The sequence below is a fragment of the Orcinus orca genome, chromosome 9 (assembly GCF_937001465.1).
Source record: "Orcinus orca chromosome 9, mOrcOrc1.1, whole genome shotgun sequence".
Lineage (NCBI taxonomy): Eukaryota > Metazoa > Chordata > Mammalia > Artiodactyla > Delphinidae > Orcinus > Orcinus orca.
The window spans coordinates 85,180,912-85,199,200 of record NC_064567.1 but is presented as its reverse complement, the minus strand read 5'-3'; the positions used below and the strand labels follow the sequence as shown (position 1 = coordinate 85,199,200).

The 18,289-nt window shown below is 33.4% G+C and overlaps 1 protein-coding gene across 4 annotated transcripts in view; it reads left to right on the top strand.

Moving 5' to 3' along the window:
* The window catches only part of PTPN12 (protein tyrosine phosphatase non-receptor type 12), an 86,604-nt gene that overhangs the window by 30,425 nt on the left and 37,890 nt on the right, over window positions 1-18,289 (top strand). For 3 of the 4 annotated variants that reach the window (XM_033439714.2, XM_004263393.4, XM_033439716.2), the window contains 5 exons: window positions 1,516-1,624; window positions 10,633-10,709; window positions 13,021-13,116; window positions 13,914-13,952; window positions 16,659-16,730. In XM_033439714.2, coding sequence (XP_033295605.1) covers window positions 1,516-1,624; window positions 10,633-10,709; window positions 13,021-13,116; window positions 13,914-13,952; window positions 16,659-16,730 — 393 coding nt within the window. The remainder of the gene's footprint in view (window positions 1-1,515; window positions 1,625-10,632; window positions 10,710-13,020; window positions 13,117-13,913; window positions 13,953-16,658; window positions 16,731-18,289) is intronic. The other variant, XM_049714936.1, reaches the window with a different exon arrangement.

Sequence of the window (18,289 nt, the reverse complement as noted above, 5' to 3'; positions counted from 1 at the left end):
TGAAACATCTTTTTAGCCAGTCCTCTATTAATAGTCTTTTCCAGTTTTTGCAGTCTTTTGCTGTTATAAACAATTCTGCAATAAATAACTTTGTGTGTACATCATTTCATGAGTGTGTGCCATTTACCTAGAGAACACATTTGTAGAAGTGTAGTTCCTAGGTTAAAGGGTTATGTGTATTTGTAGTTGACAAATTACCCTCCTTAGGGGTTGTGCTAATGTTCTTTTCTACCAGTATTGCATCAAAGGTCTGGTTTTCCCACACCCTTATGAACAGCACATTTACTTTTTAAATACAATTTTTACCCCCAGTACACCTACATACTTTGAGAACTTTATTACTACAGGAAATAACATCATAAATGTGGAGAATTTTGCTTTGGCATTGTGCCAGTGCAGAACAAGATTCTAGTTAAGTCTTTTTATCTTAAAAATGAATATTCTTGCTTTAGATCTCTAAGATTGTGATGATAAAGTTCAGTAGTTTTTCAGAGAAAAACAGAAAGCTTACTATTCTATGTGTAAGCGTCTATTTTAAGATTATTTCAAGTGTTATATGTTAAAGTATGTCAATACAAGAAAAAGTTAAGGATCTTGAATTAAAGTTCTATCTGTGATTTTTTAAAAATATAGACATAATATTCTTAGTTGCTTAATTATTAGCATCATGAGGAACAAAAATAAAATGGTGAAAAAGTTAAACATTACCAGATTTCTTTTTCATTTGTATTTAATAATTTTGTGGAATAGTTAAACTAGAATGCCTTCAATATGTCTTTAAGCCTGGAAGAAAGCAGGCTCCTTTGAAATTAAATTTCAGCAATGTAGTTGAGTAGTGAATTTAAACAATTCACAATGCTGACTTTCAGTGCTTCTGAAAGCAGGAAGTGTATTACTGACATGCAGAAATATTCCAGCCCAAAGAACATCCCTACCGCCATATGTGGTAAGAATTTGTCACTAACTCACAAACCACTTCTGTAATGCAGTGAATAAGCAGAATTGGTCTTTGTTAGACATTTCCAATTCAATATCAAAGAACTTTGTTTTGCAGTGTCTTATAAGTAATTATTAGCTTATGCCTTGGAAGGACGCTTGCACATCATGGGTGCTCAAGGTTTATTGAGAGAAGAAATAAAGAAACTTGTACATAATCTTTTAGGCATGATTTTCAAATTTGCTTTTTGAGACCCTGAGTTAAATATTCTGATTCAGTGTATTAATGATTTATTTAAATAAAATTACTTTTATTCTAGTGTTCCCCCCCCCCTTTTGTTTTTTACTACTGTTTGGAGTATTAATCTTATGTTTACACTTATGCTAAAAATGAAATAATCTTAGGGTTAATTATAAAGGGGTAGGGAGATATTGTGAAACTACAAAAACAAGAAAATGAGTTGGGAGGAATCAAGGTTAGCAAAATTCAATGAAGAGCTATTTATCGTTACAATTTTCATTAAAATTTTGAAATACTAATGTTTTTCTGAACTTGAATTTTCTTTTTTTGATTTTAAGCGACTAAGAAGATTGTCAACCAAGTATAGAACAGAAAAGATTTATCCTACAGCCACTGGAGAAAAAGAAGAAAATGTTAAAAAGAACAGATATAAGGACATACTGCCATGTAAGTTTGAAATGCCATTAAAGGAACAAATAGAAATGCTAATTAGCAGTTTTATAGCCTAAACTAGCTTTATTCTAAATAAATAAATGATAATAATTTGTGATTGTGCTTGCCTTTCCTTCTGATAATAGTTTTGTTGTTGTAGTTGTTTCATTGTTTAATTTTTCTTTAAGCATCACAGTTACTCTGATACTCACTTTTAAATTCTGAAAAATCCAAGTAAAAATACCTTTTGTGGACTCCCTGTTCAAAGAAGTTATTTTGTTAAAATAAAATCATACAGACATAATTCAATAAGTATAATTGAATACATTTTGTAAAATGCTAAAAATATTAACTCTTACCTATTGTCTATTAACAATAAGAACCTTAATTGATTAATTATGCATTAAAAGTGAACCATAAGATGATTCATGCCTGTGTGTCTGCTGTTCTCAGTAGTCTAAATATGATCTCTGAGGGTATCTCTGAGGGCATGCCTAAGACTGATAGCATCATATTCTAATAACGATAACATAATTATATTCTTAAATAGCATAGGTTTCTAGCAAAATACCTTTACCTCTAAAAGCATGCATACATAAGGGTCCCCATTTTATAAAGTAAAAATTTATATCATACCTGCTATCTGTTAAAGCTACCAGTAGTCTTTCTCTTTTCCTTCAAGTATATTGAAATATATAGATTCCATGACACCATTCCCTCAACTCTCCATTCATCCTTTTTTCCCTAGCTTTACTGAGGTACAATTGACAAAATGTCATTCATTCCTAAAGCTTGTTCTTCTAAAATATCCTTGATAAATTTCCCAATGACTTTAATTGCCATATTTGGTAGTCTTTTTTTAGTGCTTATTCTTTTCTGTTAACTATTTTGATGTCATTGACCAGTCCATATATTTGAAATTTTCTTCTTCCTTAATATCCCTTTTTCAAATTGCCTCCTCTCTCTCTTTCTTGTCTCCTTTCCTTTCTTTCTTACTGTCTTTTTTTTTTTTTTTTTTGGTACGCGGGCCTCTCACTACTGTGGCCTCTCCCGCTGCGGAGCGCAGGCTCAGCAGCCATGGCTCACGGGCCCAGCAGCTCCACGGCATGTGGGATCCTCCCGGACCGGGACACGAACCCGTGTCCGCTGCATCAGCAGGCGGACTCTCAACCACTGCGCCACCAGGGAAGCCCTTACTGTCTTCTTTGCATAAATTTAATCCTTCATCTTTCTATTTTTGTTCAGCTTTACTCTCAGCTGTGGGATCTAGTGGCTGGTAGTAGCAAAATTTTTACAAAGTGGCAGCATAGCATAATGGTGAAGAGTTCTGACTCTGGAAGTTCATATCCTGGTTCTGTCACTTGCTATCTATGACTTTGGACACATCCTCTCTGTGCAAAAAACAAAAACACTAACTTGAAGAGATACAAGCACCCCAATATTCATAGCAGCGTTATTTATAATTGCCAAGATATGGAAGCAACCTAAGTGTCCATCAACAGATGAATGGATAAAGAGGTATTTTAAATATAGATATAGATATAGTGGAATACTACTGAACTATGAAAAAGAAGGAAATTTTGCCATTTGCAGCAACATGGATGGCCTTGGAGGGCTTTATGCTAAGTGAAATAAGTCAGACAGAGACAAATACTGTATGACGTCACTTACATGTGGAATTAAAAAAACTACAACAAACTAGTGAATCTAACAGAAAAGAAGCAGGCTCACAGATATAGTGAACAAACTAGTGGCTACGGGGAGTGGGAGTGGCAATATGGGGGCAGGGGTGGGAAGGATAAAGTATTGGTGTACGATATGCTCAAGGATGTATTATACAACATGGGGAATATAGCCAATATTTTGTAATAACTATAAATGGAAAGCAATCTTTAAAAAAAGTTTATAGAGTTGTATAGTCATCAACACAATACAGTTTTAGAATATTTCCATCACACCAAAAAGGTTACTTATGCCAGTTTGTAATCTTCAGCCCCAGGCAACCACTAATCTGCTTTCCATCTCTAGATTTTCCTTTCCTGGAAATCTCATATAGATGTAATCATACAATATGTAGTCTTTTGTGTCTGGCTTTTTTCACTTAGCACGTTTTTGAGATTCATCCATATTGTATAATATATTAGTACGTAGTTCATTCCTTTTTATTGTTCAATAGTATTCCATTGTATGGCTATCACATTTTGTTTATCCATTCAGTAGTTGAGGAACATTATAAATAATGCTGCTATGAACATTTCTAGGTAAATCTTTGTATGGACATATGGTTTTATTTTTCTTGGGTAGATACTTAGGAATGGAATTTCTGGGTCTATGGAAGCTTATGTTTATTTTTTTAAATTATTTTTTGAAATTAATTAATTAATTAATTTTATTTGGTTGCCCTGGGTCTATTTGGTCTTAGTTATGGCTCGCAGGCTCCTTAGTTGTGGCTTGCTGGCTCCTTAGTTGCAGCTCACTGGCTCCTTAACTGTGACATGTGAACTCTTAGTTGTGGCATGCATGTGGGATCTAGTTCCCTGACCAGGGATCGAACCCTGGCCCCCTGCATTAGGAACACGGGGTCTTAACCACTGCGCCTCCAGGGAAGTCCCAGAAGCTTATGTTTAACATTTTAGGGGACTGTTAAATTGTTTTTCAAAGTAGCTGTGTACCATTTTACACCAGCAGTGTATGAGGGTTCTAGTTTCTCTACATCCTTGCTAACACTTGTTATTGACAGTCTAACACAGTTATTGACAGTTATCTCTACACATCCACTAGAAGAATAGAGGTATCTCCTATGGTTCCAATAGAGGTATCTCCTATGGTTCCAATTCCAATTTTGTGCAAATTGGAATCCTAATACTAATGATGTTGAGCATCTTTTCATGTTCTGTTAGCCACTGTATACTGTCTTTGGTGAACAGTCTCTTCAAATCATTTGTAGTTTTTTAAAATTGATTTTTTATAAAAGTTATAAAAGTTCATAACTTTTATAAAAGTTATAAAGTTTTATAAAGCTGAGTTATAAAAGATTTTTACATACCCTAGATACAAATATTTTTTCAGATATTATGATTTGCAAATTTTTTCCCCAGTTTATAGCTTGTCTTTTCTTAGTGGTGTTTTTTAAAGTGTGCAAGCTTTTAATTTTCATGAAGTTCAGTTTATCAATTTTATGGATCATGTTTTTGATATTCAATCCAAGAACTCTTTGCCTAATCCAAACTCACAAAGATTTTCTCTTATGTTTTCTCATTTCATTCCTAGAAGTATTATAGTTTTAGCTCCTACATTTAAGTCTATAATTCATTTTGAGTTAATTTTTAATATGGTGTGAGGTAAGGGTCTAAAATAATCTTTGAGCATGTGCCATTGTTCCAGCACTATTTGTTGAACATTATCCTTTCTCCACTGAATTGCCTTCTTTCCTTTGTTGGAAATCATCTGACTGCAAATGTAAGGGTTTATTTCTGGACCCCTGATTCTATTTCATTGACTTATTCTTCAGCCAGTATCACACTGTCTTGATCATTATAGCTTTATAGTAAGTTTTAAAAGCAAGAAGTGTTAGGTTCCCTGTGTTCTTATTTTTAAAAAATTGGTTTGGTTCTTCTGAGTCCTTTGCATTTCCATATAAATTGTGAGATAAGCTTGTCAATTTCTGCAAAAAATCCTACTGGAATTTTGATAAGAGTTGTGATGAACCCGTGGATCAATTTAGGGAGAATTGCCATCTTAAACCATATTGACTCTTCCAATCTAAGTGTCCATCAACAGATGAATGGATAAAGAAGTTGTGAAATATATATATAGAATGTCTCTCTCCATTTATTTAGATCTTCTTTATTTCTCTCAGCAATGTTTTATGGTTTTCAGTGTACAAGTCTTATATTTCTTTTTAAAAAGTCTTTATGCTATTGTGAATGGAATTATTTTAATTGTATTTTCAAGTTCTTTATTACTAGTATATAGAAATACAGTTTACATTTGCATGTTGATTTTTTTTTTTTTTTAATCCACTGACCTCCCTGGACTCATTTATTTTAGTATTTAGTTTAGTATTTTTTTGGTGAAAACTAGGACTTTTTACATATCAGAATCTTGTCATTTGCAACTAATGACCATTTTACTACTTCCTTTCCAATCTGCGTGTCTTTTTTGCCTTATTGCTCTGGCTAGAACCTGTAGTATAATGTTAACTTGAAGTGGCAAGAGCAGACATCCTTGCTTTTGATCCATTCAAAGCAATTTCATCACTATTCAGAGATCACTTAGTTTTTTCTCAAGCCATCTTGGAGATTTGGTTTATTTTATGGTAGAACACTGAGGCTAGTCCTATAATTAAGAAATTTCTAGATACTCTTGTGTCAAGGATAACCTGTGCTTTTGTCTCTTGAAAAGGGCTAAAACTGAGTTGGCTAGCCTTTAGAAGTGATGGATCAGGGTGTTCTGCCTATCCCAATATTAATTATGGAGATCCTTTTATTTCTCAGACCTAGGATTTATCAATAGGTGTGTGTTTCCTTGGAGGTGACAATATATATTTTTGTTGTTGCAGTAGGTGTTGATGTTTGTTCAAGAAAAAAATGTTGCTACTTTAAAGAGCCTCTTGTGTAGCGAATATTGGTTTTATCTATTTGGAATTGTGCTCTTGGGAGATTGTAGAGGCATTCTGCAAAACCATGGAGAGGAATGATTGTTTTCATTTCTTTAATATTCTTTAAATTATTTCAATTCATGTTTATGCTTAATAACAGCACCAATGAAGAATATTAAAATATGCATTATGTGTTATACACAGCATAATATTGATTTTTAAATTCTCAATAATGTACTATGATTGGGACTTCCCTCGCAGTCCAGTGGTTAAGACTCCGTGCTCCCAATGCCGGGGGCCCAGGTTCAATCGCTGGGAACCCTGGTTGGGGAAGTAAGATCCCACATACCACAACCAAGCCCGCGGCAACAAAGACCCAGTGCAGCCTAAATAAATAAATAGGTCGGGGAACTAAGATCCCACATACCACAATTAAGCCTGTGCCGCAACAAAGACCCAGTGCAGCCTAATAAATAAAAATTTTAAAAATTATAAAAAATATATATATATACTATGATTCTGTAGTATGAAGTAGTGACTACAAAATTTGCCTGTGCTTTAGAGTTTTAAAAAAAGCCATTTCTTTTTAAAAAATTTTTATTGAAGCATAGTTGATTTACAATGTTGTGTTAATTTTTGCTGTACAGCAAAGTCATTCAGTTATACTTACATATTCTTTTTCATATTCCTTTCCATTATGGCTTATCACAGGATATTGAATACAGTTTCCTGTTCTATACAGTAGGACCTTGTTTATCCATCCTATATGTAATAGTTGGCATCTGCTAATCCCAAACTCCCAATCCTTCTCTCCCCCTGCCACCCTCCCCCTTGGCAACCACAAGTCTGTTACCTATGTCTTTGAGTCTGTTTCTGTTTCACAGATATGTTCATTTGTATCATATTTTAGATTCCACATCTAAGTGATATCATACGGTATTTGTCTTTCTCTTTCTGACTTACTTTACTTCATATGAGAATTTCTAGGTCCATCCATGTTGCTGCATGCAAAGGGCATTATTTCATTTTTAAAAAAAGCCATTTCTGTGCCCCATCTTGAACTGACTGAATCAAACTTACTGCAGAATATGCGACTCGGAAATCTTGCATTTTAGTTTGCTTTTTCCGGTCCCCAGCTGCTGTATGATTAGCCATAGGTGAAATAAGATTGGCAAAATACTGATAATTATTGAAGTTGGGTACTGGATAGATGGGGATTCATTATACTATCATATTTTTGTATATGCATAAAATTTTCCATCACAGAAAAATTTAAAAAAATTCCCAGCTTGCATGTAGCAAGCAGCTTGGCACAAGTCTTGACTATCATTTGGGAGCCACTGTTGTCATTTGGATTCACAATCCCCAAAACATTTACTAAGGATCCAGTGGTAAACCAACTATTGTACAAAGTCTCTGGCTTTGAGATACTTTGAATAGAGGCTAACATGCCACATGAATAAGGGCAGTTAGGTGGGACCCATCATTACTGGCAAACATGGTTGAGAGGAAGCTTCATATAGTTACTTAACTGTCATTGTCCTAACTACTGAATTATTCTATTGTCATTTACCCAAAGCATAGGATTTTTTATATGTATATTCCTTATCCCAAATGGCTTTTAAAAAAGACATGTAGGATGGAATGAAATAAGAAACAAAGCATTGATAAGCATGTAAACATTCTCTTTCCTGGAAACATGGTAAGGAGATACATAATTTTAATTAGAAGCTACTATGTCTTTCTTATATATCTCTTCCTACAAATTTCCAAAGAAAATTTCACCAAAAATAAATAAATGAAATCAGCAGAACTGGGCCTTTGTACTAATGTATAAAATTCGGGTCATTGGCATATAAATTAGTTATTCATTAGTTTTCCTTTTAAAAAGTTTGCTAAGAAGTTTATTTGTATCTGTTACCATTTCTGTATGTTTTTTTGTATTTTAATTGCCTTTAATGGTCATTGTCCCTGGATTAGAAAGGACCAAAATGATAGTGGCATATTACATGTTATGGCCCTTTCTAATCTGGAGACCGTGAATCTTAGATAATCCTACTACTTTAGGGTTTCATAGGCTCAAAGTATGTACCCAAATATTTATTTACTACAAAGGGAAAGATAGTAACTTCACAGTGGAGACACCAGCTGACACCAAATTAACCAAGACCAAGGTTAACCTCACAAGTAATATGACATATTGACATCATGAACCCCTTGGTGTGTCTTCTCACTGAGGACACATGATTGTTCTCTGCTGTCTGGACAAAATGCATAACCTCATTCCAATCATAAGAAAAATATCAGTCATAGGAACTTTTATAGATTGGAAGAGACTTAGGAGAAATAATAACAAAGTGTATTGTGGGATCCTGGAAAGAAAAAAGATACTTTTTTTTAACTGGTAAAATTTGTATACAGTCTGTTGTTTAATTAATAGTATTGTAACAATGTTAGTTTTCTCATTTTGATAACTGTGCTATGGTTATATAAGTAAGATGTTAACATTAAGGGAAGATGAGTGAGGGATGTATGAGATTTCTCTATACTATTTTTGCAATTTTTCTGTAAATCTAAAATTAGTTCTAAATGAAAAGTTTTAAAAAATCTATCTGCACTATCTATGACCAAGGGTTGATTTTTCTCTCTTTACAGAGATTTCATATAAATCAGTAGGAAAACATAGACACATGGGGATAATGTTCAAAGGGTATAAACAAGCAACTTTGGTAAAAGAAATACAAACAACTATATGAAAATATGCAACCATTTGCATAATTCAAGAAATGCAAGTCTGATGTCTTATTTTTTAGATTGTCAACTATTAAAATATATGATAACACCCAATTAGTTACTCTTACTAATAACACTTGCATAAGTTGGTATATACCTTTTAGAAGGCAAGTAGCAATTCCTTTGTTAGGAACTTATTACCCTCTGGTACTGCCGGTAAGAGATACAAGTACTGCAGTGTTCATTGTAGTAGTGTGTCTAGTAAGAAAAAATGGCCCATCAGTAGTGTAGCTCGTTAAATAAGTAATGAAACGTCCATATAACATTAAAAACGAGTAAGGTGATCTGTTTTTGCTCTGGGAAGAGTTCTAGAATATATTGCTAACTGAAAAATAACAAGGTTCAGAACAACATGTTTAGTATGATTGTATTTGTCTGCTTTTTCAAAGTATATAGGTATATGCATAAGAATTTTGGAATGAAAAAGGAACTTTAATAGTGTCTTTTTTGGAAAAGAGAGAGCCCTGGAATTCAAGGACAGGGGCAGTTCACTTTTCATCTTGTATCTTTTTTTAAAAAAATATTATTTATTTATTTATTTGGCTGCGCCAGGTCTTAGTTGCAGCGCACAGGATCTTTAGTTGCAGCATGCGGGCTCTTAGTTGCGGCATGTGGGATCTAGTTCCCTGACCAGGGATCAAACCTGGGCCCCCTGCATTGGGAGCATGGATTCTTAACCACTGGACCACCAGGGAAGTCTCATCTTCTATCTTTCTTTAAGATCTAATTTTTAAAAATCATATTGATATTACCTTTATTTTAAAAATACAACTACATAATTTTATAAAATCAATAAAATTTATATTTTGAGACCTTCTTGTAAAGATTTTATTTACCGTAAGTGGACATTACCTAATAATAAGTATCATTGGTGAAGTGCAGTATTGAGCACTTTTCATACATCATCTTAATTCATTTGTCACAGTTTACTTAATTTTCCTAATTTCTTGTAAAATATGAAAGTTAGATTTCCTTACAAGAACTTTGGCAGATGTATTTGTGTATAAATGGTTAGTGTTCATCACCTGGTATGCTTGTTAAAAACTGTAGACACTTAAACCTCAGACTCTTGTATAGTAAATCTAGGACGGTGCCCAGGAATTTGTATTTTAAAAGAGCGCCTGAGATTTACTCTGATTCCAACTTAAAAACACAGCTTTACAATTAGACTTCCTGTCAATATGATGTTAGAAATTAGCCTGCTGGTACCTAGAGTCAATTTTCATTCATTGTTTTTTTTTTTTTTTTTAATTAATTTATTTATTTTTGGCTGTGTTGGATCTTTGTTGCTGCGCTCGGGCTTTCTCTAGTTGTGGCGAGCCAGGGCTCCTCTTCGTTGCAGTGCACTGGCTTCTCATTGCTGAGGCTTCTCTTGTTGTGGAGCACAGGCTCTAGGCGCATGAGCTTCAGTAGTTGTGGCGCATGGGCTCAGTAGTTGTGGCTTGCGGGCTCTAGAGTGTAGGCTCAGTAGTTGTGGCGCATGGGCTTCGTTGCCCATGGGAAGTCCCATTCATTGTTTTTTAAAATAAATAATTTTAGTTATTTATTTAATCTTATTTATGGTTTGTTAGAAAAAAACCCTGTTTGCCAATGGGACATAATTTATGAAATCCTTTATTTTTTCTTGTAGTTGATCACAGCCGAGTTAAGTTGACTTTAAAGACTCCTTCTCAAGATTCAGACTATATCAATGCAAATTTTATTAAGGTATGTATTAACTTTAAGTATCAACTCTGCCATATTTAATGTCTTCCTACATACTAGTTTTATTAAAAATTTTAAAATTGCCTAATGTGATACCAACAGTAAAAGAAGTAAAATTAAAAGCACAGCCATGACATATTTTTATGGGCTTTCCTTCTAGCTTCCTTATTCATAAAGAGTTTTGCTTGGTTTTATGACAGTGGAGATAAAGTTTTTCTATTTTTGTTTCTTCTTTTACATTGAAGACTTATAAACACCTTGCTGATTGCTAAATCTTCTTGTTTGTCCCCTTGAGTTTAGGTACACAAATGTACATGGTCATTTCTGTTGTTGAACCGTATAGGTTGTTTCTAGTTTTTCTTGATGGTATTATTGTAGTGAACATTGTTTTTCTTTTTTTAATTTATTTATTTAATCTATTTATTTTTGGCTGTGTTGGGTCTTCATTGTTGCCCACGAGTTTTCTCTAGTTGCGGCTACTCTGCGTTGCAGTGTGTGGGCTTCTCATTGCGGTGCTTCTCTTGTTGTGGAGCACGGGCTGTGGGCACGCAGGCTCAGTAGTTGTGGTGTGCGGGTTCTAGAGCGCAGGCTCAGTAGTTGTGGTGTGTGGGCTCTAGAGCGCAGGCTCAGTAGTTGTGGTACATGGGCTTAGTTGCTCCATGGCATGTGGGATCTTCCTGGACCAGGGCTCGAACCTGTGTCCCCTGCATTAGGCAGGTGGATTCTTAACCACTGTACCACCAGGGAAGCCCTGAACATTGTTATTCTTTTGAATAATTTCTTAGAATAAATTACCAGGGCTGGAATTACTGGGTAATACTGATTTAAAATTACAGAATATAAACTTAGATTAAAAACTTCTGGCAATTGTCACTAAGTTTCAAGTGACAGCTGAAATGCAAGATTAAATATAGTCTTTATAGATAACCTTTTTTGGATACTCTGATCAAAAGCAGTCAAGTTTTTAACATATTTATCAGCAGAGAGAGAGATTCAAACTGCTACTTGAGTAAATAAAAGACAGTTTTGTTCTGTTAGTTATTCTGTGCTTTTGAATCTTTCTAGTTATATGGCAGTATAATTTCAGTTATTTTATATATGGTATTTATACATTTTTTTAAGGTTCTTTTCTTTTTTTAATTAAAAAAATTATTTACTTTATTTAGTTTTGGCTGTGTTGGGTCTTCATTGCTGTGTGGGCCTTCTCTAGTTGTGGCGAGTGGGGGCTACTCTTCATTGCGATGCATGCGCTTCTCATTATGGTGGCTTCTCTTGTTGTGGAGCCTGGGCTCTAGGCACTCGGGCTTCAGTAGTTGTGGCATGCAGGTTCAGTAGTTGTGGCTCGCAGGCTCTAGAGCGCAGGCTCAATAGTTGTGGCACACTGGCTTAGTTGTTCCACGGCATGTGGGATCTTCCCGGACCAGGGCTCGAACCCGTGTCCCCTGCACTGGCAGGTGGATTCTTAACCACTGTGCCACCAGGGAAGCCCCTGTACGTATCTTAATATAATATTTTGTTGAGAAAAATATTAAGGTAGTAAGAGTTATATGGTAAAATTAATATCTATGTCAACATTGAACAGTCATGGTTTCAAATAAAAACTGTTTTTACTAAAAAGTCAATTTTACTACAGTTATGGCAAAACCCAAAACGAATAGGTTAAACAAAAATTAACACGTAGGTAGTTCGTTCTTTCAGATATTATTGATGTTTATGTTCTTTAATAAGGACATCTGTTAAAAGTTCTAGGTTTTAATTGCACTTAATAACACTGACTCACTGTATGATTCAATTATGTGCTGGTTTAGTATTTTAGTCCACTATTTTGTTTGATATATTCTTGGGTTTACTATTAGAGTATACATAGCAGGTGCTTAAAAAACTTTAAGTTGAATAATTAACTAAAGGTAGTTATGGAAGAATCTAGGTAAGAAAGAAGTTAGCTATTCCAGTATTATCTTTTAGAATTGATGCATGCTTTTATGTTTCTGCTAGAGTTAGCTTTGTTGCCTAGGTACTAAGGCTTTTGTTTTTAATTCCTAGGTAACTAATAATTTTAAAATTAGCACAAGGAGGTTTAATTATGAATTCTGTGCACCATGTCTAATAATTACTCAAAAGTAGTAACATTTCATCAGAAGCTGAAGTGAAATATATTTCGCCATGCTTTTATGTACTATTAAAGAAAAATTACTTGGGAATGGTTTAGGCGAAAACAGCAGTATTACTAATAAAATTTGAAAACTTAAAATTTAGGTAAGGAAATATTTTTGTTAATCATAATAAATATGAAATTTGCTTTTAACCCTTTTAGGGTGTTTATGGGCCAAAAGCATATGTGGCAACCCAAGGACCTTTAGCAAATACAGTAATAGATTTTTGGAGGATGATATGGGAGTACAATGTTGTAGTAAGTATTACATGTAATGACATGACTTTTGAGCCATAATGATATGTTAATTATAGCTAATGTTTATTAAAAAGACAGCAACTGATGGCTAGGATTTCTCATTAAATTTTGACAAACTTGTCGAAATATTTCAAGAATAGGGTGTGATAATACTTTGAATCTTGTCCTATGTCAGTACTAGTAAGACAACTACCAAATAAGATAGACTGATAGATGAGTGGAGGGAGAGCTATGTGATAAAAACAATTATTATGAAATGTTAATGGTAGAGAATAGATGGTGCCTATACAGAGTTTACTGTAAAATTATTTCAACTTTGCTGTATGTTTGAAATATTACATTATAAAATGTTGGGATGGGTAAGCAAATGTAATAACCTTTATGATCAAAGACAGTTAAATACCTTCAACCTTGATAATTTTATTAAATGTATGTAAAGTATTGCTATTTTATTGGGTAAATATCCTGAATGCGCTGTTTTAATATTATGTCAAAAGATAGAAATAAGTCTATAAGCTTCAAAAAATTTAATTCAAATCAAATACATCATGTTATTTGAAGCCAATTTAATTTGTTGATATTTAGTTAGTTAGCCCTTTACTTCGAAGGAATGATTTTGATCATTTCTTTAACTCAACCTACTTTTTTTTTTCTGACAGGCCAGGCATACTTTTGCTCAGAATAAAAAATAATTCTTGAAATGTATATTTTATTGAAAAAACAAAATTGTGTTTTAACTGATATATTCTTTATAACTGATATATTCTTTATCTCATCCCACCCCCACTTCTTTTTAGATCATTGTAATGGCCTGTCGTGAATTTGAGATGGGAAGGGTATGTATAACTATTAACACTTAAAATAATTGTGGAGTATTCTTTTTATTACTTCATTTCTAGGGATATATATTCCTGGTCTTTTATTATACTCTTAGCCCTAGTTTTTAAAATAGTTACTTCTTTTCTTTTTTTGTGTTCTGCAGTTGCTTTTATTTCATCAAAAGGAGCCAAATAATCCCCAAGCACATAAACTTTTACATTTTATAAATACATTTAATAGATTTTGTACTGTTACTTAGTAGTCTTCAAATATTTAATGGTGGTGTAAGTAGAACACTTTTTATGGATTGAATAAAATTGAGCAATAAAAATGAATTCAGTAATTCTGATTAATTTTCATCAATTTACAATTTGAATATTCTGATTTCTGTCTGCCAATACCACTACATTTTTGTAATGTTATCTCCAAAGAGAAGAAAATTCCTTAATCTGAAATTTTTAACATTGGTAAAAACTCTGTCCACGTGAAATTAGTTTCAAAACCATTGTGATCTCTTGCAGCATCAATTCTTAAGTCTTCATTTTTAAGTGTGGGCTTCTATAAATGTGAGAAACAAATCAAACAAATTATGTGATGATTTGAAGTCTCCTTATACAAAGGTAGTTCATTAGTTAAAGTAAAAAGTCATTTTTAAGTTGTAAAACTTATTATGAAAAATTTCAGTAAAAGATATGTTGCATAAAGCAAGATAATACATCTTTCAGTTATGTGAGATGTTATGATGTATAAATCATTGGAAAACTTTATTTTTACTAGTAATTTTTGTCATTCCGCTCAACCATATCATTTACAAATAGTGGAAGTATTAGCAATATTGGACAGAAAATGAACAGTCTAAGATTAGAAAATAAACAAACTGAGAAAGTAATTAAGTAATTGTAATTACAGTACAAACTGTTAAGTAATTATCTGTTTAAGTATCGTCAGTATGTACCTCAGTACCATTACTATTAATCAGTGGTGTTAGGAAACTTAAATTTCACCTTCCTAATTTTTTTACCATTACCTTTAAGATTTAGGCTTTGTTTCTCTTCATTCTATTAATAGGCTCACACTGTATATCAGTAATAATACTTGAAAAATTAAGTTGTATTGCATGCAGAAATTTTTGAAGCTAATGTTTTTTTGATTCATAGTGTTTTGTTAGTCAGTTTTGTTGTTTTGTCAGTTAGGGCTATGAATTTGTTTGATAACCTTGACTTTGACTTAGAATGTGACCTAATGGAAAGAGCACAGGTAATAAAATCAAACAGACCTACACTTTACTAGCATTTGGAGCATGGTACATTGAACTGTCCCCTCTGAGCTTCAGCTTCCTCATCTCTGAAACGAATGATAAATTATTATAGATTATGTATATATGATGTTTAACACATTATTTTTGGTATCAATTGTAATTAGTTCATACCTGAAATATAAATACCAATATAATCATTACTCAGTTATTGCTCGTCTGAATGAGGGGCATGTTAGTCACAAGCTTTCATTCTTACTAAGTTAATCTTCTATAAATTTGTTTTCTGTTTCAAGATGTTAAAACTTTACTAGGCAAAACAACAAGAAAAAAAACCCGTCAATATAATTTAATTTTATCATTTTCTATAAACTTCTACTGGGAAATGAAGTTTGTGGCTTTAAGGCTTCTAAAATATTAATAGTATTTACTCTAAGCTAAACTGACATACTAGGCAGTTCTACTTTGTTGCCCTGAGAGCAGTATTGTCAGCTTACAGTTAATTCTAGCCTATAGGTAACAATTCCACTTACTATATATGGAACTATGAGAATTTAGTAAGAACTGATGTATTTCCCATGCCAAAGGTTTATTTTAAGCTAAATTGTCACTTAAAGGGTTTCATTTTATTGGGTCTTGGTAAAATTGCATCATTTCTTGCATCAGAATCACTGGATCCTCTGTAAAGTTAGGCTTTCATTCACTTACCTAAGTTTCTAAAATGATGGGACTTGATATTAGAAACCAATGAAAATTGAATATTCTGCTATTTCTATACTTGTTTAAAATGGGAAAGTAAAAGGGGAAACTGTTCAATTACACTTCCTAGAATCTCAAAAGTGGATAGTTTAAATAATACATTATTCTTTTATAGCGTTCCACCAGTGGAACATTTGAAATAAACTCTTATTTAGTACTTGAAGCAATCATATAAGATAAGGATTATTATTCCCATTTTTACAGGTAAAGGAACTAAAGGTCAACCAAACAGTAAAATTGCTACTTGCAAAATTCTTCGGATACCAAGTGGAGTGCTCTTTCCACGATGCCACAGATTTTACACTTAACAAGAATTCAGCCAGTTTTTATAGAGATTGTCATTTTACAAGCATTAAAACTTGCCTGGCAACTTTTTATACTGAATGGACCTCCTTGTGCCAGGCACTTTTTTTTTAAGCAATTTTTCTTTTCTAGAGGAGGATCTTTGGAGTCTACTCTATATACCAAGCCGGTAGCAATGAACAGTTTATACACTTATGTTAATAAGGTTCTTATGACTAATCTTGGAGAGGTCATGGTAGCCCACCTTTATGGTTAGTTGGGTAAGTCTGAGAGCTCCTAGCTCCTTGCCTATTGATGGCAGTTTTTCTGTTTTCTGGGAAGGAAGAACAACCTGAACGCAAAATATTTGTTAAAGTTCAAGTAAAACAAATGATCAATTATTTACTGACTTTTTTTTGGAAAACAGAAAAAATGTGAGCGCTATTGGCCTTTGTATGGAGAAGACCCTATAACATTTGCACCATTTAAAATTTCTTGTGTAAGTACCTATTTTTATATACATTATTTAATCAGGTAATGAGTATGTTCGACTGATAATTAAATTATAATATGGTATGAACCTGGTTTTATATAAGCCAAGCCTTCAATGTTTTAATGTAAATCTACACTTAATAAACAAACATTAATAATAATGTTTGTTTTTATACTGCTTTTAAACTAAGAAGCTTTGAGAATGACTTTTCATAAATGTATAATTTCCTTGTACCTTATTTTGTTAATTCTGTGTTATTCTTTATATATAAGTTGATCATAAGTGTTATGTATCTAAGAATAAACGAATAACTGCTTTGAGTGATCTATTTGAAAAGTGGTATATAAAGTATTAGTTTCAAATTTAACAAATAAGAAAGATCCTTGATGACGGAAGTATAGTTTATTATGTTAATCTTTCATATCTATGTTATTCTCCCCAGAATTGTTATAATTATATACAAAGATGGGTTTGAGAACTTCCATCCTGAAAGTAGAGGTTGATCTTTTATGGCAGAAAACTTGATATGAAACTTAAAATATATACCTATTTGATGAGCTGTGGAAGTGAATTAAATTCAAGTTCTAAAACTAACAACACAAATCTGAGAAAATGAATTAAAAAACAAAAACAGTGAAGGAACAACAAAAAAGAAGTAAAATATAAGCTTTAGAATAGAACCAACAATTTGCTTTGGGTTACACATGAAGGTGTCTTTTTTAATCACTTGAAAGAAATATACTGTCTTATTGACTCAACTCAAAATACGATGATTAAACATACATGAAAATTAAATAACTTCCCTATATTAGTCATGGTTTTCCAGAGAAACAGAAGCAGTAGGATGTTTATATATATAGAGAAAGAGGTTTATCATAAGGAATTGGCTCACATGATTATGGAGGCTGGCAAGTACAAAATCTGCAGGGGAGGGTGGGCAAGCTGGAGACCCACGAGGAGCTGATGCTTCAGTTTCACGCTGAAGAGCAGCAGCCTGGAGACCGAGAGCTGATACAATAGTTCTAATCCGAAGGTGGGCAGGCTGAGACCCAGGCAAACTGATGTTTAGCTCCAGTCCAAAGACGGTCTGCTGTAGAACCAGGAAGAGCTAATGTTACACATGAAAGCAGTCTCCTGGAGAATTCTCTGACTTGGAGGAGGCTGGTCCTTTTTTTCTATTCAAGCCTTAACTGATTGGATGAGGGCCAGCCACCTTAGAGAGAGCAGTCTGCACTACTCAAAGTCCACGGATTTAAATGTTAATCTCACCCCAAAACTCCCTCACAGGAACACCAAGAATAACGTATGACCAAGTATCTGAGCACACCATGGCCCAGCCAGGTTGACATGTAAAATTAACCATTACATTACCCATCTCATAATTGCTTGTTTTTGACTTTGTTTTCCATGGTTAAATGAAATATAATTTTTATGATTTTACTCGTCATTGGTGAATTCAAGAAGTCCTTAATTTTATGACTTATTTGTACTTAGGACTTATGAATTCCTCTGATGCTACCAGAAATTTAGTGCTTTCTAGGTTTATGCAGAAAAGGACTCAGGCT